At 45.6% G+C, this 21,775-nt stretch overlaps 1 protein-coding gene across 9 annotated transcripts in view; it reads left to right on the forward strand.

The window, feature by feature from the left end:
• robo2 (roundabout, axon guidance receptor, homolog 2 (Drosophila)) overlaps nt 1-21,775 on the forward strand; it is a 258,887-nt gene that overhangs the window by 113,557 nt on the left and 123,555 nt on the right. For all 9 annotated transcript variants that reach the window (XM_034605259.1, XM_034605262.1, XM_034605253.1 and 6 more), the window contains exon 2: nt 2,165-2,491. In XM_034605259.1, coding sequence (XP_034461150.1) covers nt 2,165-2,491 — 327 coding nt within the window. The remainder of the gene's footprint in view (nt 1-2,164; nt 2,492-21,775) is intronic.

Consider the following 21,775-nt stretch of genomic DNA (forward strand, 5'->3'; position numbering starts at 1 on the left):
GCACCCCCCCCCCACTACAAACCCCTGTCTGTGTCCCCACTTAGTGCAAGACACCAGGGCTGATGACTAATCAATGACAGGGAAATGGAGGGAATTAGCCCAAATTAGGAAGAGGAGAGAATAGACTGCCTCCTGTTCTGGGGTCAATATGCTACTGTCTGAAGCCTGATCCCTGTTAATGCAAACAGTGGACTAGTGCACATTTACTCCGTTTAAATGCATGTGTTTGCATGTGCGTTTGTGTCTGTGTGCACACACATTCACCACACACAGAGTCTTTGAAGTGTATTTTGTGCTGATCAGTGGGATTGTACCTGCGCCTGTCCTTTTGCCCGCAGAAAGGACCGTGGCACAGCTTGTCCCGGTTTCCCCCGGGACATGCGAGTATAAGGGGTAGTGGAACATGTGCAAACCCAGCCAAACAAAGACCTGCACCCTCCACTACTTTGCCTTCCATCTCGTGTTGAAATTAGCACTTACATAAGCACAAAGGCCTACGTGGTGCACTGCTCCTCTGTACAGCTTCGTCCTATTACCCGACTGCACCGCACCGCACCGCCCTGGGCAAGGGCACAGTCATCAACTCAGCTCAATCACATGCAAACCTGCAACAACTCATTTTAAGACAAAAAGAGTCCAGTGCTGCACTTAATATAAGCGGCTTGTTAATGACTGAGTCAGGGTTATTGATGATGGGTATTGAGTGCGGTTCAAAAGAAAGAAGATGAAGAAAGAGCTGTTGGAAAAACTTTTCCTCATTCCCCATTCCCTTTGCTGTGTCTCTTCTCGTTTGATGCTGGATCAAACTCTTTGATTGTTGCATGGTTCCCATGGCCTCTGTGATGTAAATGTGTTGCTAACAGCATCTTATCTCCGCGGTTAAGACCCAGTCACAGTCGCACAGTGCACTCTGACTTGGGGGAGCATTATCTTGGCTGCCAGACCCCCAGACCTCTCCCACTGCAAGCTCTAATGAAAAGGAGTGGGCCGGGGTTTTCAGCCACCAGGGGATTAGCATTTGACATCAGTCTGGACCCCGCCATTCATATTCACATCACATGTGTACTTCAACAACAGTGGACTCTTACTTGTTTGCACCCCACTGAAAGCCAAATATGTAATTTACGCTTGTGTAAAGGTCAGATGTAAGCCAACTGTATGCGTTCATTCACTGTTCACTCATGGGCCCAATTACCCACAAGCCCTTGCATATAGGAGAAGACCAGATGGCAGCTTTTTGGCCGGCCTGAAATGGTAATTAAAGGCTTCAATATATGTGTTTCACATGGTTCTTAACCAAGAGAAACCTAAATAACTGCAGAGCAATCTGTCCAGTTTTCGTCTCCAGTGTGAGTTCCTCTGCTTTTACACCTAAATTTGAATTAATGTTGACTTCTCATTATCTTGTGAAAATGCAGATAAGTTTGGTCAAATTCTTGCAGATTTTTGTGCTGTTTTTGCGGTTTCCTCCATCTGTGCAGCTGCTGTGTTTGCATTGCTTCATTTTCAGTGGAAATGTTGCTCGATGGAGATGGTCTGTTATTCTTGTCCTTCACAGAACACATTGTTAACTTTAAAGATGTGCTTAAGCACAAGATGCTGCTCAGTACTTCGTAGCTGCGTTTGTAAATCAAAATGCATACGTGGCAGAATCATCTCCTCAAGAGAACACGTCTTGGACAGCAGTTTTCCTCGGAGGCGTGCAGATCATTAGATAGGAAAACACTTTGAAGTGGAAAAGTACTTGGCTACTTAATTCCTGTTTTTTTTAAAGCTTTGTTTTATTAACCTCAATATCACAGATTTGCCTCAAGGGTCTTTGCTATCATCTGTACATATTTGACAACCTCAATCCTGAGGTTATTTAGTTACTCTTTATTTATTTAGTCATTCAATGACATACTTCACATTCTGCTGTGTGTTAGCTTCATCTCAGCCACATCCTGTATATCCAGCTCCAGATGTCTTCTGAAGCTAAATGGTTCACTTAATGAATGTGTTGTTGTTAAGTGTGTTTATTCATTCAACCACTACCTTTCCTTTGTGTTCAAGGAAGAGGTTTTTAGCTTGAGAATGTTTGATTTAAATAATCAAACAGAAAACCAGCCTTTTCATGTGTGCACTGTTCCACTGTTCTTAATTACACGTCTTCTTTTTCCTCCAGGATCCCGTCTGCGCCAGGAGGACTCCCCACCCCGGATTGTGGAGCACCCCTCTGACCTGATTGTCTCCAAGGGGGAACCCGCCACCCTCAACTGTAAAGCAGAGGGGCGGCCGACCCCGACAGTGGAGTGGTACAAGGATGGAGAGCGGGTGGAAACGGACAAAGACGACTCACGTTCTCACCGCATGCTGCTGCCCAGCGGCTCGCTTTTCTTCCTGCGTATCGTTCACGGACGACGGAGCAAACCGGATGAGGGAGCCTATGTCTGCGTGGCACGGAACTACCTGGGAGAAGCTGTCAGCCGCAATGCATCTTTGGAAGTAGCATGTGAGTCAGGACTTTTTTTATTTTTCTCTTTGCTGTGCTGCTGAAATAATGTTTGCTCGCATGATTTATAAGTAATTTGACTGGACGACAAAAAGTCTCAATCTCGCTGCTTCCAGAAAATGGAAAGACTGGATTTCACATTCAACACAAGCTATACTGTATATATATAATGTAATATTCCAGCATTTCCTTGTTTACAATATACAATCTTTTTTTTCGATTAATACATGATGGGAACTGATATTGGCTGTAGATTAGGGAATGATGGCAAACAAATCAAGACAGTGATCAAAGTCCTGATGGACATTTGGCCCAGGCTGCCTGGACTGTGGTGGTGAGCACTGACAGGCAGAACCTGAGATGCTGCTCAAATTACCTTTGAAGATGAGCCTCCCCCAGCAGGCTCAGGCTGGGCTTCCTATGGAGCGGCTCCCAGGGGCCTCAAACTGCCCAGGAAGTGGAGTGGAAAGTCTCCTTGTCCGTCTGTTGTTGTAACTGTCAGTGCTTTTAGTTGTATAGCCCTGTGTTTCAAACAAGGTGAGTTTTTTGGATGCTCTGTGGTTCATGTGATTTGAACCTTGAGATCTTGAGATGTTTACTCTAGGGTTAGCATCTTCTCTTTATCTTCTAGCAAAATGCTAATCCTTCATTCTCTTTATAAGACAAGCAAACAATTTGTTGATTTAACATTTGGAAATGGTAAGAACAGAAGAGACAGGAAGAAGATTATCTTCCACATCATATTATACATGCAGTACAGTTGGTTCTAAGATGAGGACACGGTAATAGGACGAGTAGTTGGTTTGTGATTGGGAAATGGACTGTGCGTTGGGGGAGGAGAAGGAGGAGTAGAGGGTTGGTCCCCTGCCTTCCCAAGGGCCATCCAGCAGCCCCCGTGCAGGTGCTAACTGTGTGACAGCAGCTTGATCTATCGATTGCTTGTAAGAGGGTTCTCCTAGTCTAAATGAAAATTCATGAAAAATTGATGAAGTCTACAGATTATTTTATTTTTCCCTCCTCACACCGTTTCTTCACCTTTCTTTTCAGTATTCTCCCTCTCTCATGTAATGCGAGTTGAGCGGCAGACGGGGGTTGAATGGAGGCATTGAGTAGTTGCATGGCTTAAAGGTGAGGGGTGAGAGGTCAGGAGACGAGGGGCTCAAGAAGAGCTGGCAAGGTGAAGAAATAAGAGCATACAAATGATCGGTATTAACAGTGATACTGGGTCTGAGAGGGAGACAGGCTCAGGATGAATAAACAATTTTTCTTTAATAATTAGTCTCAGTGAATTATCAGAGTTCCTGTATTGTTCTGCACCAACACAGAATAATACAGAACATCGCAGCCAGCCAGGATCCTCTTTGGGCACAGACTAAATTAGCCACTGCCTGGAATGCCATTGCCACCAGAGGGAAACCAAACTTAGGCTAACTCCCCATCTACATTTAGTTGTTTGTCCAAGTGTTGTCCCATCATCCAATTCTTTTACAGGATGAACTAACAGTGGCACTAACCCTCACAAAGTTTTGCTCATTTCAACCTGATCCGACCCAGCTTGGGACACCAGCCTCTAAACAGAGATCCCACTACATTGCCATTGAGAAGACCTCTCATTATCCCAGATTTGCTCGTTAACTCTGAACCAATCAAAGCTGGCATAAGTGTGTTCTTTTTCAATTTTAATAAAAGCATGTCAGCCTACCAGAATCACAGGAAATGACAAGTAATGTATCAACGTCAGCTTCTATCCCACCATGTCGGCTCTGCCTGTTTCACACAGATGTTGATCTGCCTCTGTAGCTACCTCTGCTGTCGACATTAAGGCAGAACAATTCCCTCCATTCCACGTTTGTGCCTTTTATACAGAACAGAGCTGCGAGGCAGAATAACAGTGCAGCATGGAACAGGCTGTATAAAAAGGTGTATTGATTGTGATGAATCGTGGGTGTGGTGTCGGTGGGTCAAGTGCAGTTCAACGGGGACAGTCGCCACACTACTTGATCATGAAGTGCAATGAAGTTTTATTAAAGTGAAATCATTTTTTAATATCAACTGTTTTATCATGAGCTGATCAGAGTCCTCAAAAGAGCTTCACAGAAAGTGGAGGAGGTGGGGAGAAGAAAAGGAGTTTGAATTATGCTCGTAGGATATTTTACTGACTTTTTCTTTAATTTAATGACTTGCTGCAATTTTAATGACGAGTAATATTGGGTAGGGGATGTCCTGAAGCTGATCTACAGGATTCATGTCTGAGGGAATCAAGTGTCTGGTCTCAGGAAACAAAATGAATGGAATCGGCGCAGTCTAATTGGGGTTTAACACCTCAAATAGAATGTAGTGATGATCATAACTCTTACGTAAGTCCTCTGCAGCATGTTTTATTTTTGTATATTTTGGTTTTCGTTTCATCATAGACTCGAAGGGACATTTCAAAGAGGCCATGTCTGGTTTGTTTTCGGGCCTTTCAGCTTCCAGCCAGGTCTTCGGGGGGGCTAGGGAGGCAGAATGAGGTGGGCTGCCAAATCCCACAGCGCCGGCTTACCGCAGTGATTAGCCTTATCAGGTCTTGACATCCGTCTAGCGATTGTAATGCGAAAAGCTAATCTCACAAGAAGAAGCTACATGTAAATCTATAACCATGTTGAACTGGGTTTGTGTTTATGATATGTCTCTCTCCCCCTCCGGCTTCTGCCTCCCTTTTCTCCCTCCCTCCCATCGAACACACCTTTGCCCCCCTTCCGTTCACGAGTGGTTGAGCAGGACCCCGGCGAGATAATTGAATTGCAGCTCTGAAACAGATTGAACTCAGTTTCCACTGAGCAGAGTGGTGCGGCTGCATGCTGGACATCAAGCTGGGCAGCACTCACCACTCTCTCTGTCAGAGGAGGAAAGGTGGAGCGGAGAGGAAGAGGGGGTAGAGGCCTCGGAGAGGTGCCTCTGCATTATTAATGTGGGCCAGATTGGGGGGGACTTAGTCCTCCAACCAAGTGTTAGATGTTGAACACGTTTTTTTCACCAATAGATGGACGAGAGCATGAACTGCTTTGTGTTGTCTAAGTCAGTGTGGCACATGCAGAGTTAGAAAATAATACTCAAGCACCTCTTTGCTGCTTTAGGGAAGAGACGTCGTTAGAGCTGCTGTTCACTGTCCTGTTGTTAGGAAGACAGAGAAGTTGTAAAGTGCCTCGAGGGCATCGGAGCAGTCTGCTTCGTAACCCTATTCCTCCTCCTCCTCCTGTCTCTGCACAACCCACTGCAGGCCAGCTCCGTGGGATGGATACGCTGCGTATAAGAGGGGATGTGCCCCCTTTTCTCTTTTCAGAATAAACTAGGTCAATGAGCAGGTTCATAAATCATTGTGAAGCCTGTGTCAGAAATGCTAGCTGCAGCCACTGCAGCTGAATAAATTGCTAGCACTGCGGATATCTATGTATATGTAAGTGTGACAAGGCGCACCTGGGGCGATAGGCTCCCAAGGAAAATGTTAATTAGCCCCATCTCTTCAGGTGGATGGATAGCAGGCGTATGCGGTGCTCCAGATAAAAGTGTTTAGGGTGAACATGTTGCACTTTTAATTGAGTGTTGGATGTGACTCGGGCCCTCTGACATGTATGTGGTTGTATGTGTATTAAATGCATGTAATCGTCTGCGGGTGGAGGTGCAGCAGAGGTGTGAGGGCGCAGAACCTTGAGGTGTGTATCCTTTACCTCTTCATTTGTAACCTTTTAAAAATGCGAATGACAGAAATGAAACAGATGTCTTGGGTTGGTGCTAAATGCCATTCGGAATGCGATTGGATGACTTTAAAAAAAGGGTCCTTTGATATCATCTAATTTACCCCTACTGCAATTAAGTGAATCGTTAGGTAGCATTTGGTGCTCGTACAACAAGGTAATTAGCGGGAAAATAGAGTTGGGAGAGGTGTGAGTGGTGAAGAGAGGAGGAGGGTACCAAGCTGTTCCTGTTGTGTCCAGCATGAGGGGAAGCTAATAAAGGGACAGGCCAGGAGGAGCAGCCCAGGTGGGGAGTCAGGCTGAGCTGCACTGCTGAGGCTTTCACAAGCTCATCTGGACTCATTATTGCATTTCAGAGACGGGAGAATGGAGTGACAAGTGCACGCAAGCAACACACACTCGCCCTGACTCACACAGATGCACACACACACACCTGCCCCTGCGCTCCTATAAACCCCGGTAGGCAGAGGTTTAATCTGCAGCAAAGTCCTTGAGAAATAATGAAGGGTAATGAAGGAAGCGGCAACAATGCAGCCATTATGGCACATCAATGATGCATGCTACAGTTGGAGATAGAGCACAGTCCCCAAAACTTAGCTCTACCTAATCTGTATTTAAAAATGTTTTACTCTCCCAGCATGTCTCTTTGTTTGTGTTCAGATACATAAAAACAAATAAAATGCAATCATTTCTTCACCTTTGCATGGCAGAGTTGTGGTTTGGAGAAATTTATTATCTCTGGTTTAAAGAAAACCTGTTCATGACATGATGAGAAGGATTCTTCAACATTATTCTTTAATTTATATTGGGTCACATGGTGTCTCTCTCCTTCCACTTGAACAAAATAGATGTAATTCTGCTGTTTGAGTACTCAACATATATATTGGTAATTGTAATGGCTGTTGTTGTTGTTTATTGCCTGAGCAAAATTGGTATTTGCTCAGAGCAGATAGACGTCGTGATGTGACAGAGGAAGAGCGAGGGAGTATGGATGCAGAAAAGGTGGGAGTGTTGTCCTGCGATAAGAAAGATGGCGAGAGCCGGCAAGGGTGTGAGAAATATCTCGGCCTGATAAACCGTGAGAGTAAAAAATGCCTGATTAAATGTGTCAGCTCTGTGTCTGTGCAGCTGGAGTTTGCTGACCTCTGTAAAGAGGTGTTGTTATCTATTGGGATTTACTCACACGATGGCCACACACACACAGACACACACAGACACACACACATACTTGGGTTTCTCCGGCCATACAGCAGAATGCAGATTGCTCTTATCTCATTTATCAGCCACAGATGGCTCCGGTAAATGAGAATTTCCAACCACATCCCAAACCATGAAAGAGACTGACCTGCAGAATGGAAACAGAAATTTGAAGACTAAGTTCTCACAGGGAAATAAATCATAGGCATACACTGCAGTGACTACCGGCACTTTGACCTTTCTCTGACACACACACACACACATGGAAGTAGCTCGTTCTCACACACACGTTATGTCCTGAGACTGCACTTTTTACTATCCTCAGCGGGCCCTCGTGTCCCAGCTCTGACCTCCCCAACTCCGCCCTGGGAAATAGACTGTCTGCGTAAGCTTCTTACCTTCAGAGAGACTGAAGTGCTGAAGATGGGAAATATAGAACACCTATAGAGCACCCAGGCTGTGCCACTATGCTGCTGAGGAATGATAGCAATAGTGGAGAAGTGCTGTAAGAGCTGTAAAGTGAGGTGAGGAAGTATAGAATGATGGTTAAGAGAGAACCAAGTTTGTGACGACCTCCGACCAACTCTCTCCGCCCCTCCTTTTCTATCTATCTCTCTCTCTCTCCCTCTCTCTCTCTCTCTCCTCACCTTTCGACTTCCTCCGCCGTGTCACCTTCCAGAGTATAAACTGGATGAAACAAGTGTGTGGCACTCCGTCATGGATGCCACGGCCCATCAGCAGAGGAGTGAGCCGTCAAGCGAAGAATGCTGAGCCAGCCGCTTCTCACGCCCATTAGTGCCCGGCAAGATGAAGCACCCGTCGCACCGGGTTTTGTTGTGCCTCTTTTATACACCCTACTCTCGCTCCTTCACACTCTCCCTCTTTCTCTCTTTATAGTGACAGTGTTATTGATGGCCCCTCCACTCTGACAATGCAGGTCTATTGCTTTGTCTTTGCCGCTTGCCTCCTCTCTCCTTGCCCCCCTCCACCCCATGTGTCTCATCACCCGCGATTCACACCGTGGATGCTCGCTCTTCGGTGACTGAAAAAAATGAATCTTTGCATTAACATTGGCTCTCTGAATTGTACAAGCTGGGAAGTAAAAACAGAAAAAGTAAAAAGTGAGCACCTCCAGACAAGCTTCGAGAAAATATACTTGCCCTGGTGCTGACACTTCTTTTTCTCTAATCAGACGGTTTTCAATGTAGACGGAGCTGTAAATTATTGAAATCTGTCTGCAGGCTGATTATTGATCAGAATTAAAACACAGACAGGGTAAGAGGCGGCTGCTTTCATGGTCTGATTGCACTTTGATTTATTTTTTTCAATATTGACTTTTTCACACCCTGTGTAGTTTTCAGTTTAATGTAGATTTACTTTGATCTTAATGGTACCTTCTAGAATATACTTTACTTTATCAGTCCAACACTCTCTCTTTCTCTTTCGAACCTAACACATGGGACATGGTTGCACAGGTGTGCTACTCACCAGATGAATATGTCTGATGCCACTCCATTTGCTGACAAGTGGGCGAAGAGACAAGTGAGTGATAATAATATTAATCAAAAAAAGTGACCCTGAGTGAAATCCCTGTAGATCTGTGTACTGAGGGTGGCTTGCCATTGAGTCCAGCCAGGATTGGATCCTCTGACCCCTGAAGAACCCTTTGGCCTCTTCTATCCAGCCCCAGATCTCTGTCAAACCATAATTCCTTAACCCAGAGCTCCCCTCCGATGAATGTGTCCCCGTAGTGACTGACCTCCCCCACCCACCTTCCTCTTTCTCTCTCTCTCTCTCTCTCTCTCTTTCTGAGACTGCCAGAGATGGTAATCCATCATACGGAGCTGGGGAGGAGGTGACAGGGTGGAGGGCTGAAGTTCACGCACTAGGTGATATGGGTTAGAATCGAATGTCGCTGAAATTGATTCACCCTCTGGAGTGTGGAATGGTGTATTATTTCTGCACTGATGTCCCTGGTTCAAATGCCCATTATTTCCTTGGTTAGTTTCACACACACACACCCGTAAACACACATTTATTCACACGCATACATGCCTTTGTGCAACACTGTAGGGTGCACAATGCTGCGGGGGATTGATCTCATGAAAGGGTCAGGACTCGGCCAGACCCTCGATTCAACCTGTTTATTTTGGGTTACAACTGTCACACTGCACACTGGCCCTCTGATGGATAAGTCTTGTTGGAAGCAAACACAAGTCCACATATACACTTGCACCCACACATACCTTTTTAAGGCAAACAACTTTTGTGGCTGTTTTTCCAGTTGTGCAGACACTAAGGACGGTCCCTCATGAAAGTTGCCTTGTGTGAGACATGGTGTTCCAGCTTCATTAGATTTGGAACTCAACTGTGTGAATAGAGAGAAGGAAACTGGGGAAAGGGACACAAATTGCAAGTTAAGTATCTAGTGTGCGACTTTGTTAGCTTTGTGGTTTTTCCAAAAATTGTTACCAAGTTTCTCTTGGTCTTGCACCACAGCAGAGTTATCATGGGTGTGTTATGACTTTGCCACCTCTCGACGGCATAGATAGATATTGTGTTTGTCTTGGACAACGTTTGCTGCAAAGGACACCTATCAGCCACCGGAGCCCTGAACAGCTGCGGACCAGAGTTGAAACCTGATCGTCCTGTCTCTCTCCCTCTCTCCATCGCTCTCTTTCCTCTTTCCCCTTTTCCACTCCCTCCCTCTCTCATTTCCTTTCCTGCTGTTTGAAAGTGATACTCAAAGCATTTTGGTCACTTTCAAAAGTGAAGGGAGACAAGATCAAATGTTTAAGAGGGTGCTTTCTTAGACAGCTGTGGTTCCATTCCATTTTACTGTCTGACCTTTACATGACTGCACCGCTGCATCCAATGGGCATATCAGCAGAGGAAGTTGGTTGGCTGCTGTGTCTAGTTGAAGGTGACCTTGTGTGGTGAAGAGCTAATGGCTTCCCATTTCGCTGTGTCCCGACTGCTGCCTCTGCTTGTAAGACTGTTCTAGGATCAGTCCGAGGTGAAGGAGGGGACACAGAGATTTGTTGTTGTTGGTTCAGCGGCCACCAGTTCACTGCAGGATCCTCAGCGTCACCTCTTTCGAGAAATAGACGCCTTGGTTCTCTGCTTCAGGCAAAGACGTGATTTCATAGAGGGAACCTGGGTACCTCAGCTATGTGTGGTGCAGTGAGATGACATCACATAGTGGATGATACTGGGACTTGCGGTATGTGTGGCCACCTGCTTCTGCAGCTGGCAGGATGATTAGCAGCTAGCAAGGCTGATTATTAACCAGCCAAAATCTCATCCAGCCAAAGGGACAGACATACAGACCGGGACACTGACAGACATTGCACTTTGCCAGATAGGAGCCTCTACATTGGTTGGCACAGGAGACACCAGGCAGACTCGCCCAGACCACTTAAGCACTAGCATGGCCAAAGGCCAACTGAATAGAAATCAGAACACCCTATTCAAATGCTAAGCAGAATCTTATCTCTGTGCCTCTTGCTGCTGGCCCTTGTGCGCTACACTGTCCAGGGCAAAGCTATTAACCAACACGCAGGTGCCTCCTGTGTTTGTCTGTGTTTCTCTGCACTCGCGAATGTGTGTGTGTGTGTGTGTGTGTGTGTGTGTGTGTGTGTGTGTGTGTGTGTGTGTGTGTGTGTGTGTGTGTGTGTGTGTGTGTGTGTGTGTGTGTGTGTGTGTGTGTGTGTGTGTGTGTGCGCGCGCGCGCGCGCGCGCGCGCTCTCTTAGATGGGTGTATGTTCAGTTGTCTGTATGTGTCTTAGCTGTGATGTTCTATTCAGAAGGAAAACTATTGTGAAAGATATTGCTGGAAAACACATTGTATTGTTAGTGTGTTTCCACTGATTACTGTTGATGTACTAGTAGAAACTCGATAATGCCACACGGAACAGTACTCACCACCCAGTGAGACAGAAATGAAGGCGGTGAATCATCTTAAGCTCCGCTGTAATTGCGGGGATTTGTCTTGGATCCACCGAGATCTTCTCATTCCACAGGAAATGAAATCTAATGACACTGAGTGATCACCAAGGGGTGTGTGGCTAACTGATGAGCGTGCTCATTTGACTCCACCGATCTTTAAAAGCCATTAACGCTCTCCTGTTTCATGCGCAAATTAGGCCTCCGCACACAAAGGCACACAGGCACAACAGCACATGGATCTCTGGGACTCGTACACAACACCTGGTTTGTAAATGCACATGCACACACGTGTCTGTACCCACACGTGTACACACACAAACACACACTCTGTAACAGATTCCAATCTCCCTCTTTGTCTTCCAACTGGCACAGTGAACGTTTGCCTATTTGAGGCCTAAATGACACAGTAAGGCAAAAATGAACCCCAAGACGCCGTGTTGTAATGGAGCTGAAAAGAACATCTTAATTGGCCAACATAAGCCATGCCCGGGCATTAACTGTGAAATTTACATGTTCGCTTCTTTCCTGTCTTTCTTTTAAAGGTCCCCGTGGTATTCATGAGGAACAGACGCTTGAATTACAACTCTGACACTTCATGAATATCGATTTGGCTGCTGTTGCCGTGCGGGAGGTTATGGAAAATGACATTATTCAAAACATGTTGAGTGGAATACATCTGCAATTAATCTGTTATTAGTTTATGCAACTAATGTGTTATTAGTGTAATTGCCTGTTTTTGGGGAATTAACTTATCCTCTCTCACACTCAACCTTGTTCTGAGAAAAACATCCTGAACATTGAAAATGAACTAGTATTTAGAAATATTGTTTACATATTTTTTAATTGCTTTTACAATCCCTGGATGATTTATGTTAAATTGCTCATTCTTATCAAATTCTCAGACTCCAAGCAGAAGGGAGTTGTCCATATGATTTAAATCCATTCACAGGGTTGATTGGCTGCTTGTACCTCTGGGTCCAGATAGGCCGACCTCTGGCCGCCTCTCGATGTGACCTCTGACTGACCATCGATTGACCATCATCTGACCCCATCGCTTAAAAAACAGAGCTGCACACGGGTCCATTTAGGAGTCTGCAGATCATCTCATATGCTGCTAATGACGTTATGCTAGTGTTATTGGGAGATGTATGAAAGGAGAAATCACCAGGGAAGTGCAGGGTTATTCCTGTGTCAGAGGAAGAGAAGCACAGACAATTCAATAACAGGCTAAAGGATATGAGCAACCGTCAGCTTTTTCATTCTTATAGTACTCAAGTTATGTTATTACCGCAGTTACCTCAAAACTTAACTGCTTCATGACAAATTCAGCCCAGATTGGTTTTCCACAAACCTTTACCCTCCGTAATTTAGCCCGGTTTATCGTTTTACACTACACTTCTACTGTTTCTGCTCTGTAAGACATTTTGTGAAACTAAACCTTCCACAACCCTTCTACATTTGCTGAGTGCCAGACCAGATTTTGTTATCTCTCCTCAGCATCTTCAACCCCCATCCCTCCTCCGTTTTTCCCCTATCCCCCTAACTGCTGCTCCCTAACTGGCTGTAGATGATAACAGTTTCAGCCCGGCAGCGAAAACGCCCATCCCCACCCCCCCTTCTCACTATGAAAAATCAAACAGCAACCTGGTGACTGACTGCTAATAAAATTAGCAGAATTTCTCATAAACCTTAATAAGTAACTTGACTCGATAACGGCTGCTGATGAGGGCAGGAGACAGCAATGTAATTGGGAAGAGAAAATAGGGGGGGGTATCATTCATCTCAGAATCACTCAACGGTGCCAACTGGGGTGTTGATTGTCATAAATAATCCTGGACCTTCAATTTTCCCCCCCACCCCCACCTCACCTCACAAGAGCGTCTCACCTCTTCTAACTGCATCCACACGCCAGCAACACCACTCTCAAGACTCTCTCTCTCTGTCTGCTCGTGTCTTTTCTCACATGCAGCGGGGGGATGGTTGGCCCAAGAAGGTGGCATCATTAACTTTGTTGAGTGGCAGACGTTAGACGTGCAGAGGGCTGTCCTGTCCCACCCCCCGCTGGGTGTCCCTCGACCCCCATCACTCCTCACTGTCATCCTCCGTCTCTGCGCTTCTTGCTCCTTGATGCTCAGTCAAGGGTGGACAAGAGGATGCATGAAGAGTTCACATATCTAATTTCAGTGTCATGGGTGTGCCATGTGATTTTTGACATTCATTTGTGTCATACATGTTTCCGTGTGTATGTGCGGTCCTGAGAATATATTTGTTGGCATAAATATCAGCCTATTGGATTGATTTGCTTTGACCCAGGACCTTTAAAAACTGTGGACAGTCCACTATACCGCACAGTGTCAGGAGTTCTTATTGTTCCCACCAGTGTGGCACGTGCTGCTGAGTTCCCTGTGGCGTGAAGCCGTGTCTCATTAATCACACGCCCTGTGCTGGAGCCCTGACAACCCACAACCTGGTGGCCTACCACTTCCCCTCATGTAAGCTGGGACGGCTCTGCACTGTTATCTGTGCACAGAAAGAAGGCAACACAGCAGTGACAGAGGCCCCTGGTCATTTGAGCCAACCCCCCTTTTTTTCAGTTGGAACTCTTCACGTCATATGTCTCCATCCGAGCTTTTTGGCTGTCTCCCTCATCTCGGGTTCACATGTTTTGAGCCTCCAGGGCAAAGGTCAGTGGATTTGTCAAGTCATTACGGCAAACTCTCAACAGCATCAGATGTCAAGAGAGTTGGCTGACCGTGACGGAGGCAGGCACAGACCTCTGCTTGGCCGGCCACTTCCTTCTGAAAGGACAGCAAGTGAGAGAACTGTCTTTTTGCTAAGCCCACTCTCTCCATCTTCCTTGGCTTCAGTTTGTGACCGGGGTGATGGGGGTTGTGGTAGAAGGGTTTTTAGATATATGCGGGGGAGTGTGAGGGGCTTGTTGGGGTCCAAATCAGGCTTGTACTGCGGGGTGCTGGGGCTTAAAACGGTGCCATGGTCTAGTTGTGTCAGCGGCGTGTAGCTGAGCTGTCACTTGTCTCTAATTGGCTTAGATCATCCCACGAGAGGCTCAAAGCTCACTGACCCACCCTCTCTCTCCATCTCTGCCCCTGTTTCTATCTCTGCCCCTCTCTCATTAGATCTTTTTCCTCTGCCAAGCCAAGACAATGGTCTCCACAGGGTCCTTTCCATTGGGTAGTTTGATCCACAATCTCTCTCTCTCTCTCTCTCTCTCTCTCTCTCTCTCTCTCTCTCTCTCATTGCAGCAGGGTTGCCATTCTCTGCCTGGATCTACAATATGTCCTGTTATTGGGCGAAATCCTCACAAGGGACAAGCTACTAGAATGATGAGGGAGAATGCAGAGGGCAGCTTGATCTACCACTGATTGGAGACCTGATAGATCTAGGCCCCGGGGTCGACACAGGGTCAATACACGGACTGATGATAGTACGGTTCATCTTCAGGGAATAAATCTATGGCAGCACTTTCACATGCCATTACACCTCATATCAAACCAAACAATTTATATGAGATGTCTCCGTGATCACAGTTAAAGATGCATCCGAGCAACTCGTTTGCCAGTGCTGCAATCAGTCAGCCTTTCTGAATCCTGCCAGAGTGGGTGTTCCTTTCTCCGGCTGTGTAGGATTTACGATGTGCTACACGGGTTCAGGGAATGACCCTCTAGTGTGCATCTCTGATGATGTTCTAATTGGATGGGGTGACCTTTCCTCACTGTAATTTTGAAGCGTCCTTGGTCCTTGGGGGTGGGTAAGAGATTAAAAATGCAGCAAGGGTGGGCTGATTGATGTGTGCTGTGGTTGGTGTGGCTGTGGATGGACAGTGACAGGTAGACGGACAGTAACATACGAGTCCACAGCTGTTGAATGGGAAGGGATATACAGACTGATACATGGGAGGTTGCTACAGCCAGCCAGACTGATTGCTGCCTTCTGGTATATTATCCCTTGCAATGGCTACAAGGAACTGCTACGACTGAGTGGTGGGGGAGGTTGATTGTTTGGTCGGTGTATGCATCAGGGCTGTGTAACATAATTCATGACAACACCAACAAAATGGCCATAAAAATGGGTCACATGGTCCATGCACCATGATTAAGTGCAGCATCATTTCCCATAAAAAGTATTTGTGTCTTTGGTGGATTGGTTGGGGTTTAAAACCTGAAAGAGCTTCACCAAGGCCCCACATGGTGTCGTCTAATAACTGAATTGATCGTGAAACAAGGTGCATCAGGATCTGTGTGATTGAGCTCGATGACTGATTGATCACATTGAGTGTGAGGTTGTATGTGATTAGAGAAGCGAACTGCAGTGTTGAGACAAAAAGAAAACCTTGAGCTGAATGAGGAGACATTGTGTCGGTACCCGGTCGGGATATGTGGAGAAAGAAAAATCACCACACTCAGATATTTATATACAGTATACATATTTATGTAAAGATATTGAACATTATACTTGCATTCCCCCATCACAATAATACCCTGCAGTAGCATATTATTTTTATAGATATAAATGTTTGTGGGATAAATATGGTTTGTGTATTTGTGTTTGTGTGAGCGGCTGCGAGTTTATCCCTGCATGATGCTGGCTTCTATTTTGCTTTGCATTCATGTACATCACTGTCGCTGCGCTCACAAAGCTCCCGGTATATATTCGTTTATTGTGTCAATATGAAATTTGCCTTGCTTTTCTTTGTAGCTGGAATGAGTTGAAGTGTGGTGAATGGGCTTGTTTTGGTGCATTGACTGGAGGATCCTATTTTGACAGTGTATGAAGCTGGAACTAATTCCTGCATATTTATTTGACTTGGTCTAAGCAACGTAAGCACTAACCCTACTTAATATTCCGGGGCACGCTGACAGGAACACCCTTTTGGTGTTTCAACAGCGTCAAACAGCCTTTGGAAGACTGTGAGTGGAAAAATGCAGCTGCCTCAGAATGTCAACATAATTTATTCTCCTTTAAATGAGCATGGATGCATGAATTATTTTTTGAAACTGTAAGAAATTTGCTTCCCTGGCTTTCTTTTACTATTTTAGTCCCAGGCTAATATGTGAAAGCTGTGCTAAAGTGCTGAGAGGAAAGAATCCCCTAAATAACAGATAGCCTTCTGCCAGAGTATTCCTGTGGCCGTTAACTGGATTCATCAGCTTGTGCGCTTTTATTGCTCAATATAGATCACGAGTCTTATTGTAAATATGTTGTCGGGTCCTTGTGTCCCATTGTATGTTTTATATACGTACAGTCTGTGTGCTGCAGCGTCTTTCTTCTCGTGTTCAGATTGATGCACCACACATTGATCCAGACACCCAAACAACCAAGTTCATTTAAACCCTTCATCTTTATGTCCCCTGCATCTCATTCAACTCGGGACAGTGAAATGGGTAAAAAAAGATAAAAGAGCACAAGGAGGGAAGAAAGCCTCATCCCTTTCTCCCGGCCATCTCCAGCAGGCTTGAGGCGCTTTTTTGTGTGTGTATGTGTGTGTGGACTGCATCTGAAAAGATCAGCTTTAACAACCTAAGCAAATATCCGTGAAAGGGCATTGAACCTTCTGTAGAACAGGTGTGTTTTATAGCACTGTATTCCTCCTTTGGTCTTTAATGCTCTATAGGCCCACATTTTGAATGTGTGTGTGTGTGTGTGTGTGTGTGTGTGTGTGTGTGTGTGTGTGTGTGTGTGTGTGTGTGTGTGTGTGTGTGTGTGTGTGTGTGTGTGTGTGTGTGTGTGTGTGTGTGTGTGTGTGTGTGTGTGTGTTGGTGGCTGAAGCTCCACTGTAGCGGTGAGCCAGCAACAGACCCAGAGTCAACCCTGTGCCATGCGAGAGCTGCGGGGAGCGGGCTAACGAGGTGTCCAGGCAGCTGACGGCTTTGTCCCGCCGCCTGTGAGTGGCGACGGCACAAAGAGTATCCTGCGGAGAGTCCTGTCTGTTCTTTGTGTCTGCCTCTCTCCTCTGTCCAGCACTTTGGGCTTTACAAAAGGAAGCAGCGCCAGGCAGCGTCGTGGCATCAGGTGGACGGGGCGCTGCGCCTGTCCCCCATTTTCCTCCTCCTTATCCGTTGACTCTCTGGACCCCAAAAAAAAAGCATATGGCTTTGATTTTGGCTATTGTGTTTGGCTCATGGGCTATTTTCACTGAAGCCTTGGGCAAATATCTATCATTTCATTAGCTCCCCCATCCTCTTTTCTTGTTCCACTCTTCTTTCTCTCCTTTTCTGTCATATTATACTGGAGTGAGTGATGATCCAGAGGAGCAGGCAGCGCTTTGTCACGTGTTTGCCACTTGTATTTGCTCAGTCTTCCATCTTCCTCTCTTTGCTTTCCTCTCTAATTTATGAACTGCTACACTTGAGTGGGCCTAGTGCCTATTAAAACCAGCACAGCGCCCATGTTTGTCCTGGCCTTTCCTGCTCCACAGGAAGCTCATCCAGAGCCCCCCCCCCACACCACCACCACCACCCCCCCCTCTAGTTAACGCCACTGCAGGGGGTGAGCGAGAAACATGGACACTTTTGTGGATCCTCTGCCCACTGGAGGGAGAGCTTTGACGCCTCTTTTTAAAAGGCCAAAGTCATTTGTCTTTGTTGTTCTCTGTCTCCCAGGGATTGTTTAGAGAGAAAGAGACAGCAAGAGAGATAAGGAGTGAAAGGGAGTAAGAGAACATCCCTTTCTTTGTGGATATGTGAAGGCTTTTCATCCTGGCCATTGTACTCAAAGCTGTGTTTTGCTCCATTCTACATTCAAGGCCTTCTGATAAATGTTCCCAGCTTTGTATTGCCTCATCCTCACAGTTCAAAACATAAGATATAAAATGAGAACAAATTCCACTGTCATGTATTTGATAGTTTATTGTTTTTAAATTGCTCAGGTTTTTAGCATTTCTTTACTGCTATAACTCAAACTTTCCCAACTCCATACCTGTGTTTATGACCCTGTAAGTCCATGTTTAATCATTTAGACAGCAGGTCTGAACAACAGTTATAGGATTTATGGCACCTCCGAGCAAAGACTCAGATTTCCAACCCTTCAACCCGTGTTACAGTCTTCTCCAGTGGTCAGAGACGCTGTTACTGCTCTGGTGAGTCAGCTTCATGATCTGAAAATCCATATGGAAGCCAGACATGCTCCAGTCATGTAGAAGCAGACACCAGTTCTAACAAAGAATCCACCCCGTAGGCATCAAGCGTTGGATTCACATTGACAGCACAGCATCACTGCAATGTTTCATATGTGAATGTACCACTTGCTAAGCTCAACCGTAGTGTTTTCATATTGTTGTAGTAATCGGATTTAAAACAGAGGAACACGGGGGCAGACAACCAAGAGAAAACCACAAGAATCACAAAAAGGTTAGAATGGATGTAGTCCCAAAGGACTACAAATCCCCACTCCGAAATCTTATTGTTTGGAAACCATGAAACCGGATTCCTGTAACAAGTCTCTGATCAGTGGAGCCTCGGCCCAAAGGACTCAATTAGACCAGAACAGCCCTCTCTGACCAAGCCTTTATTTTGCCTCCTACCCTCTCACAGCATGCTGCTACAACTGCAGCAGAGCTGTTTAATGCCCCGGACTGGGAGCACGGCCATACAGCACACTGAGCAATCGTATCGCTCAGCCTTTGCCCATCTCATTACACCGCAGCAGGGCCAATCCGCACCAGGGTGTGTGTATGCAGGCACGCAAGTGTTGCTAAACAGTAAACCTGTGGCACTCCCCTTGACTCTGTGCTTTAATTGGCGGCACAAGTATGGTAAACATATATTAACAACTCTGGCAGAAAATAGCAGTTACTGAAAGATCCTGCAGTTGGAGGCAGTAATCCAGAATTTAATTTCAGTCATTTTGCCCTCCTTCACTTATGATTAGACTGAATTATGATAATTTCTTGATTATGGTTTGGCCTCTGCCTGTGAGCCGGAGGACACTCCTCGTCTGAGCTCAACAGAAGACAACAATAGGGAGCGTGTGCAACCCACTGGATGTGCACTGTCAAACACTTCCTCTGAAATTCCATAAACACAACCTGCGCTCGCTGTGCAAGCTGCGGCTCCTGTAGCACAAGATGGCAATGTTTCAAACACACTTTGAACAATGGCTGGTAGAAATATTTAACCCTTCGTCCGTGGCTCCACATCAGATGCGTGTAAGTCACCTGTAAAGTTAATAATAATGAAAGGTGAGAAACAGGGAAAACATGAAATAGCTTGGCTGATATCACGGGTGCATGAATGATTGCATTTATGATAATGTGTGTGTGTGTGTGTGTGTGTGTGTGTGTGTGTGTGTGTGTGTGTGTGTGTGTGTGTGTGTGTGTGTGTGTGTGTGTGTGTGTGTGTGTGTGTGTGTGTGTGTGTGTGTGTGTCAGCAGACAGGCCAGCAAGCTCCTTAACTTGCCTGCCCTTGTCTCAAAAAGCAATACCACAGTGCTGATTCACATCCAATCAGTGATTCAATCTGTGATTCAGATAATACAGACTGGATCAGCCATATTGCTTTCTTCACACGAACGTCAATTAGACCTTCATTTAAAAAGCAAAATTAGTTGTTATAGATTTAATAAGTGACCGGGGCCAGGGCGGACCGGGCAGAGCCTGGGAGACAGTGGCTGGAGGTCCGTGGGGAAATGAATGCCTCCTCACCAAAGCCCAGTCGTAATGACTTCTGTTTAGTCTTGATAATGTCTACTAATTGGTTAATCAAAGACAATGGCTCTCTACATATACCTCCCACCTTAGCAGCTTCTGCGTGCTTCATTGAACAACAGCTTAGAGTATAAAGCCTTGAAATCCCCATTCACTCACATCACTGGCAGACACACCTGGTCGGGTTTAGTCTATGCCTGCAGCAAGATGTACGACACATGCATTTGCTGAATTAATGTTAATGGATGTGCAAAACCTCCCCAAAAAATAGGCAGTGTTCTTTTTTTTTTGTACATCGTGTAAGAGGATAATGAAATATTATAAAAGTAATACACTTCATCTCATGCGAGGTGTCGACACTGGTCAGACGGTCGATATAAAGACCCTCCGGGCTGGACAGGCACGAAAAACAGAGCATTGACAAAGTGTCTCCGCGCCCCTCGGAGCTGCCATCATTGGGTGAGTAATACTCTGTTTTCTCCATAATCAATTAGTAAGCCTTCATTAGCTAGGCCATTCATTATGTTGGCGTGTCAGGGACGGGACATGGTGCAGTGGTCGCCCCTGGTATGGGCATGTCAGTGGGTGCTGATACATGACGGGGCTCCCACAATCGCTCTTGCATCTAAAGAGGACACAGCCATTACTTTGCTGCACAGCCAAGCAAGCAGGACTGTGCGTGGCCAGGTCTGCATTACTCTGTTGTTACACCGCCAGCCAAGTAAGCATTATTCACTTCACTTGCACAGCTAGAATAAATATTATTTACCGCTCTCACACAACTAAATATTCATTACACTACATTGCGAAAAAAAACATTTGCTTTACTTTCCAAGTAGAAAAACTGCATCTTGTCAACATGGCTGCTGACTTGGCAAGTGTCTACGTCGCATTCTTGGGGATTCTTCAGATGAGAAGGTGCAGGCACTCCCGTCTGTGGCTTTTCACTTGAACTACATTGTAAGACATCTTAAACACATCCCAATTACTCTGGTTTGTCATAGCACTAGTGAATATTACAGTTGCCTGTGAGCTGCACTAGGAATCATTAATGTAAAACAGATGTTAGATGCGTTCCCTGGTGCACCAGCTCTCACCACTGGAGTCTATGCCACTGCATCATCAACTGCTCTGCTTGTTTGGATGCATATTTAACAGCGACATCATTTATTCTATTATATATATATGTGTGTGTGTGTGTGTGTGTGAAAGTGTGTAGATCTGTGTGTGTTGGTTGTCAGCATTTGTGTGTTGGCAGTGTTAAAGATGCCCACGGCACAGTGTTAGTCCGCTCCCTGTGCGTAATGGCTTGTGCTATAGAATTATGATGAGGGGCAGACAGAGATTAAAAGAGTAGGATATTGAATAACCCTATGATGGATGAGAGCTGTTTGGGGATCAATTAAATAATAAGAAATTAATCCTGCCAGCGACATGCTCATTAGGGACTTGGTGAAAGGAAGGCAAAGCGAGGAAGACATGTGTCACTTCTGTATTTTATAATTTTGTCCTTGCAGTTTTTTCTTTTATTACCAGATTTCTGAACAATATAGATGTAAGCAGCAGCAATCTTTTTTAGTGTATACAAAACATTCATTATCAAGCACAAAGGCACAATACATCAGTTGTTTGATGAATGATATGCTGTTTGCATTCTGTCTCCAGAGCTTTCCTTTATGTTCACCATATTGCTGACCTTGTGTAAAGGCCATAGCTAAGTGCCGTTTTCCTTCTTCTCTGAA

This window comes from Hippoglossus hippoglossus, chromosome 13 (assembly GCF_009819705.1).
Source record: "Hippoglossus hippoglossus isolate fHipHip1 chromosome 13, fHipHip1.pri, whole genome shotgun sequence".
Taxonomy (NCBI): Eukaryota; Metazoa; Chordata; class Actinopteri; order Pleuronectiformes; family Pleuronectidae; genus Hippoglossus; species Hippoglossus hippoglossus.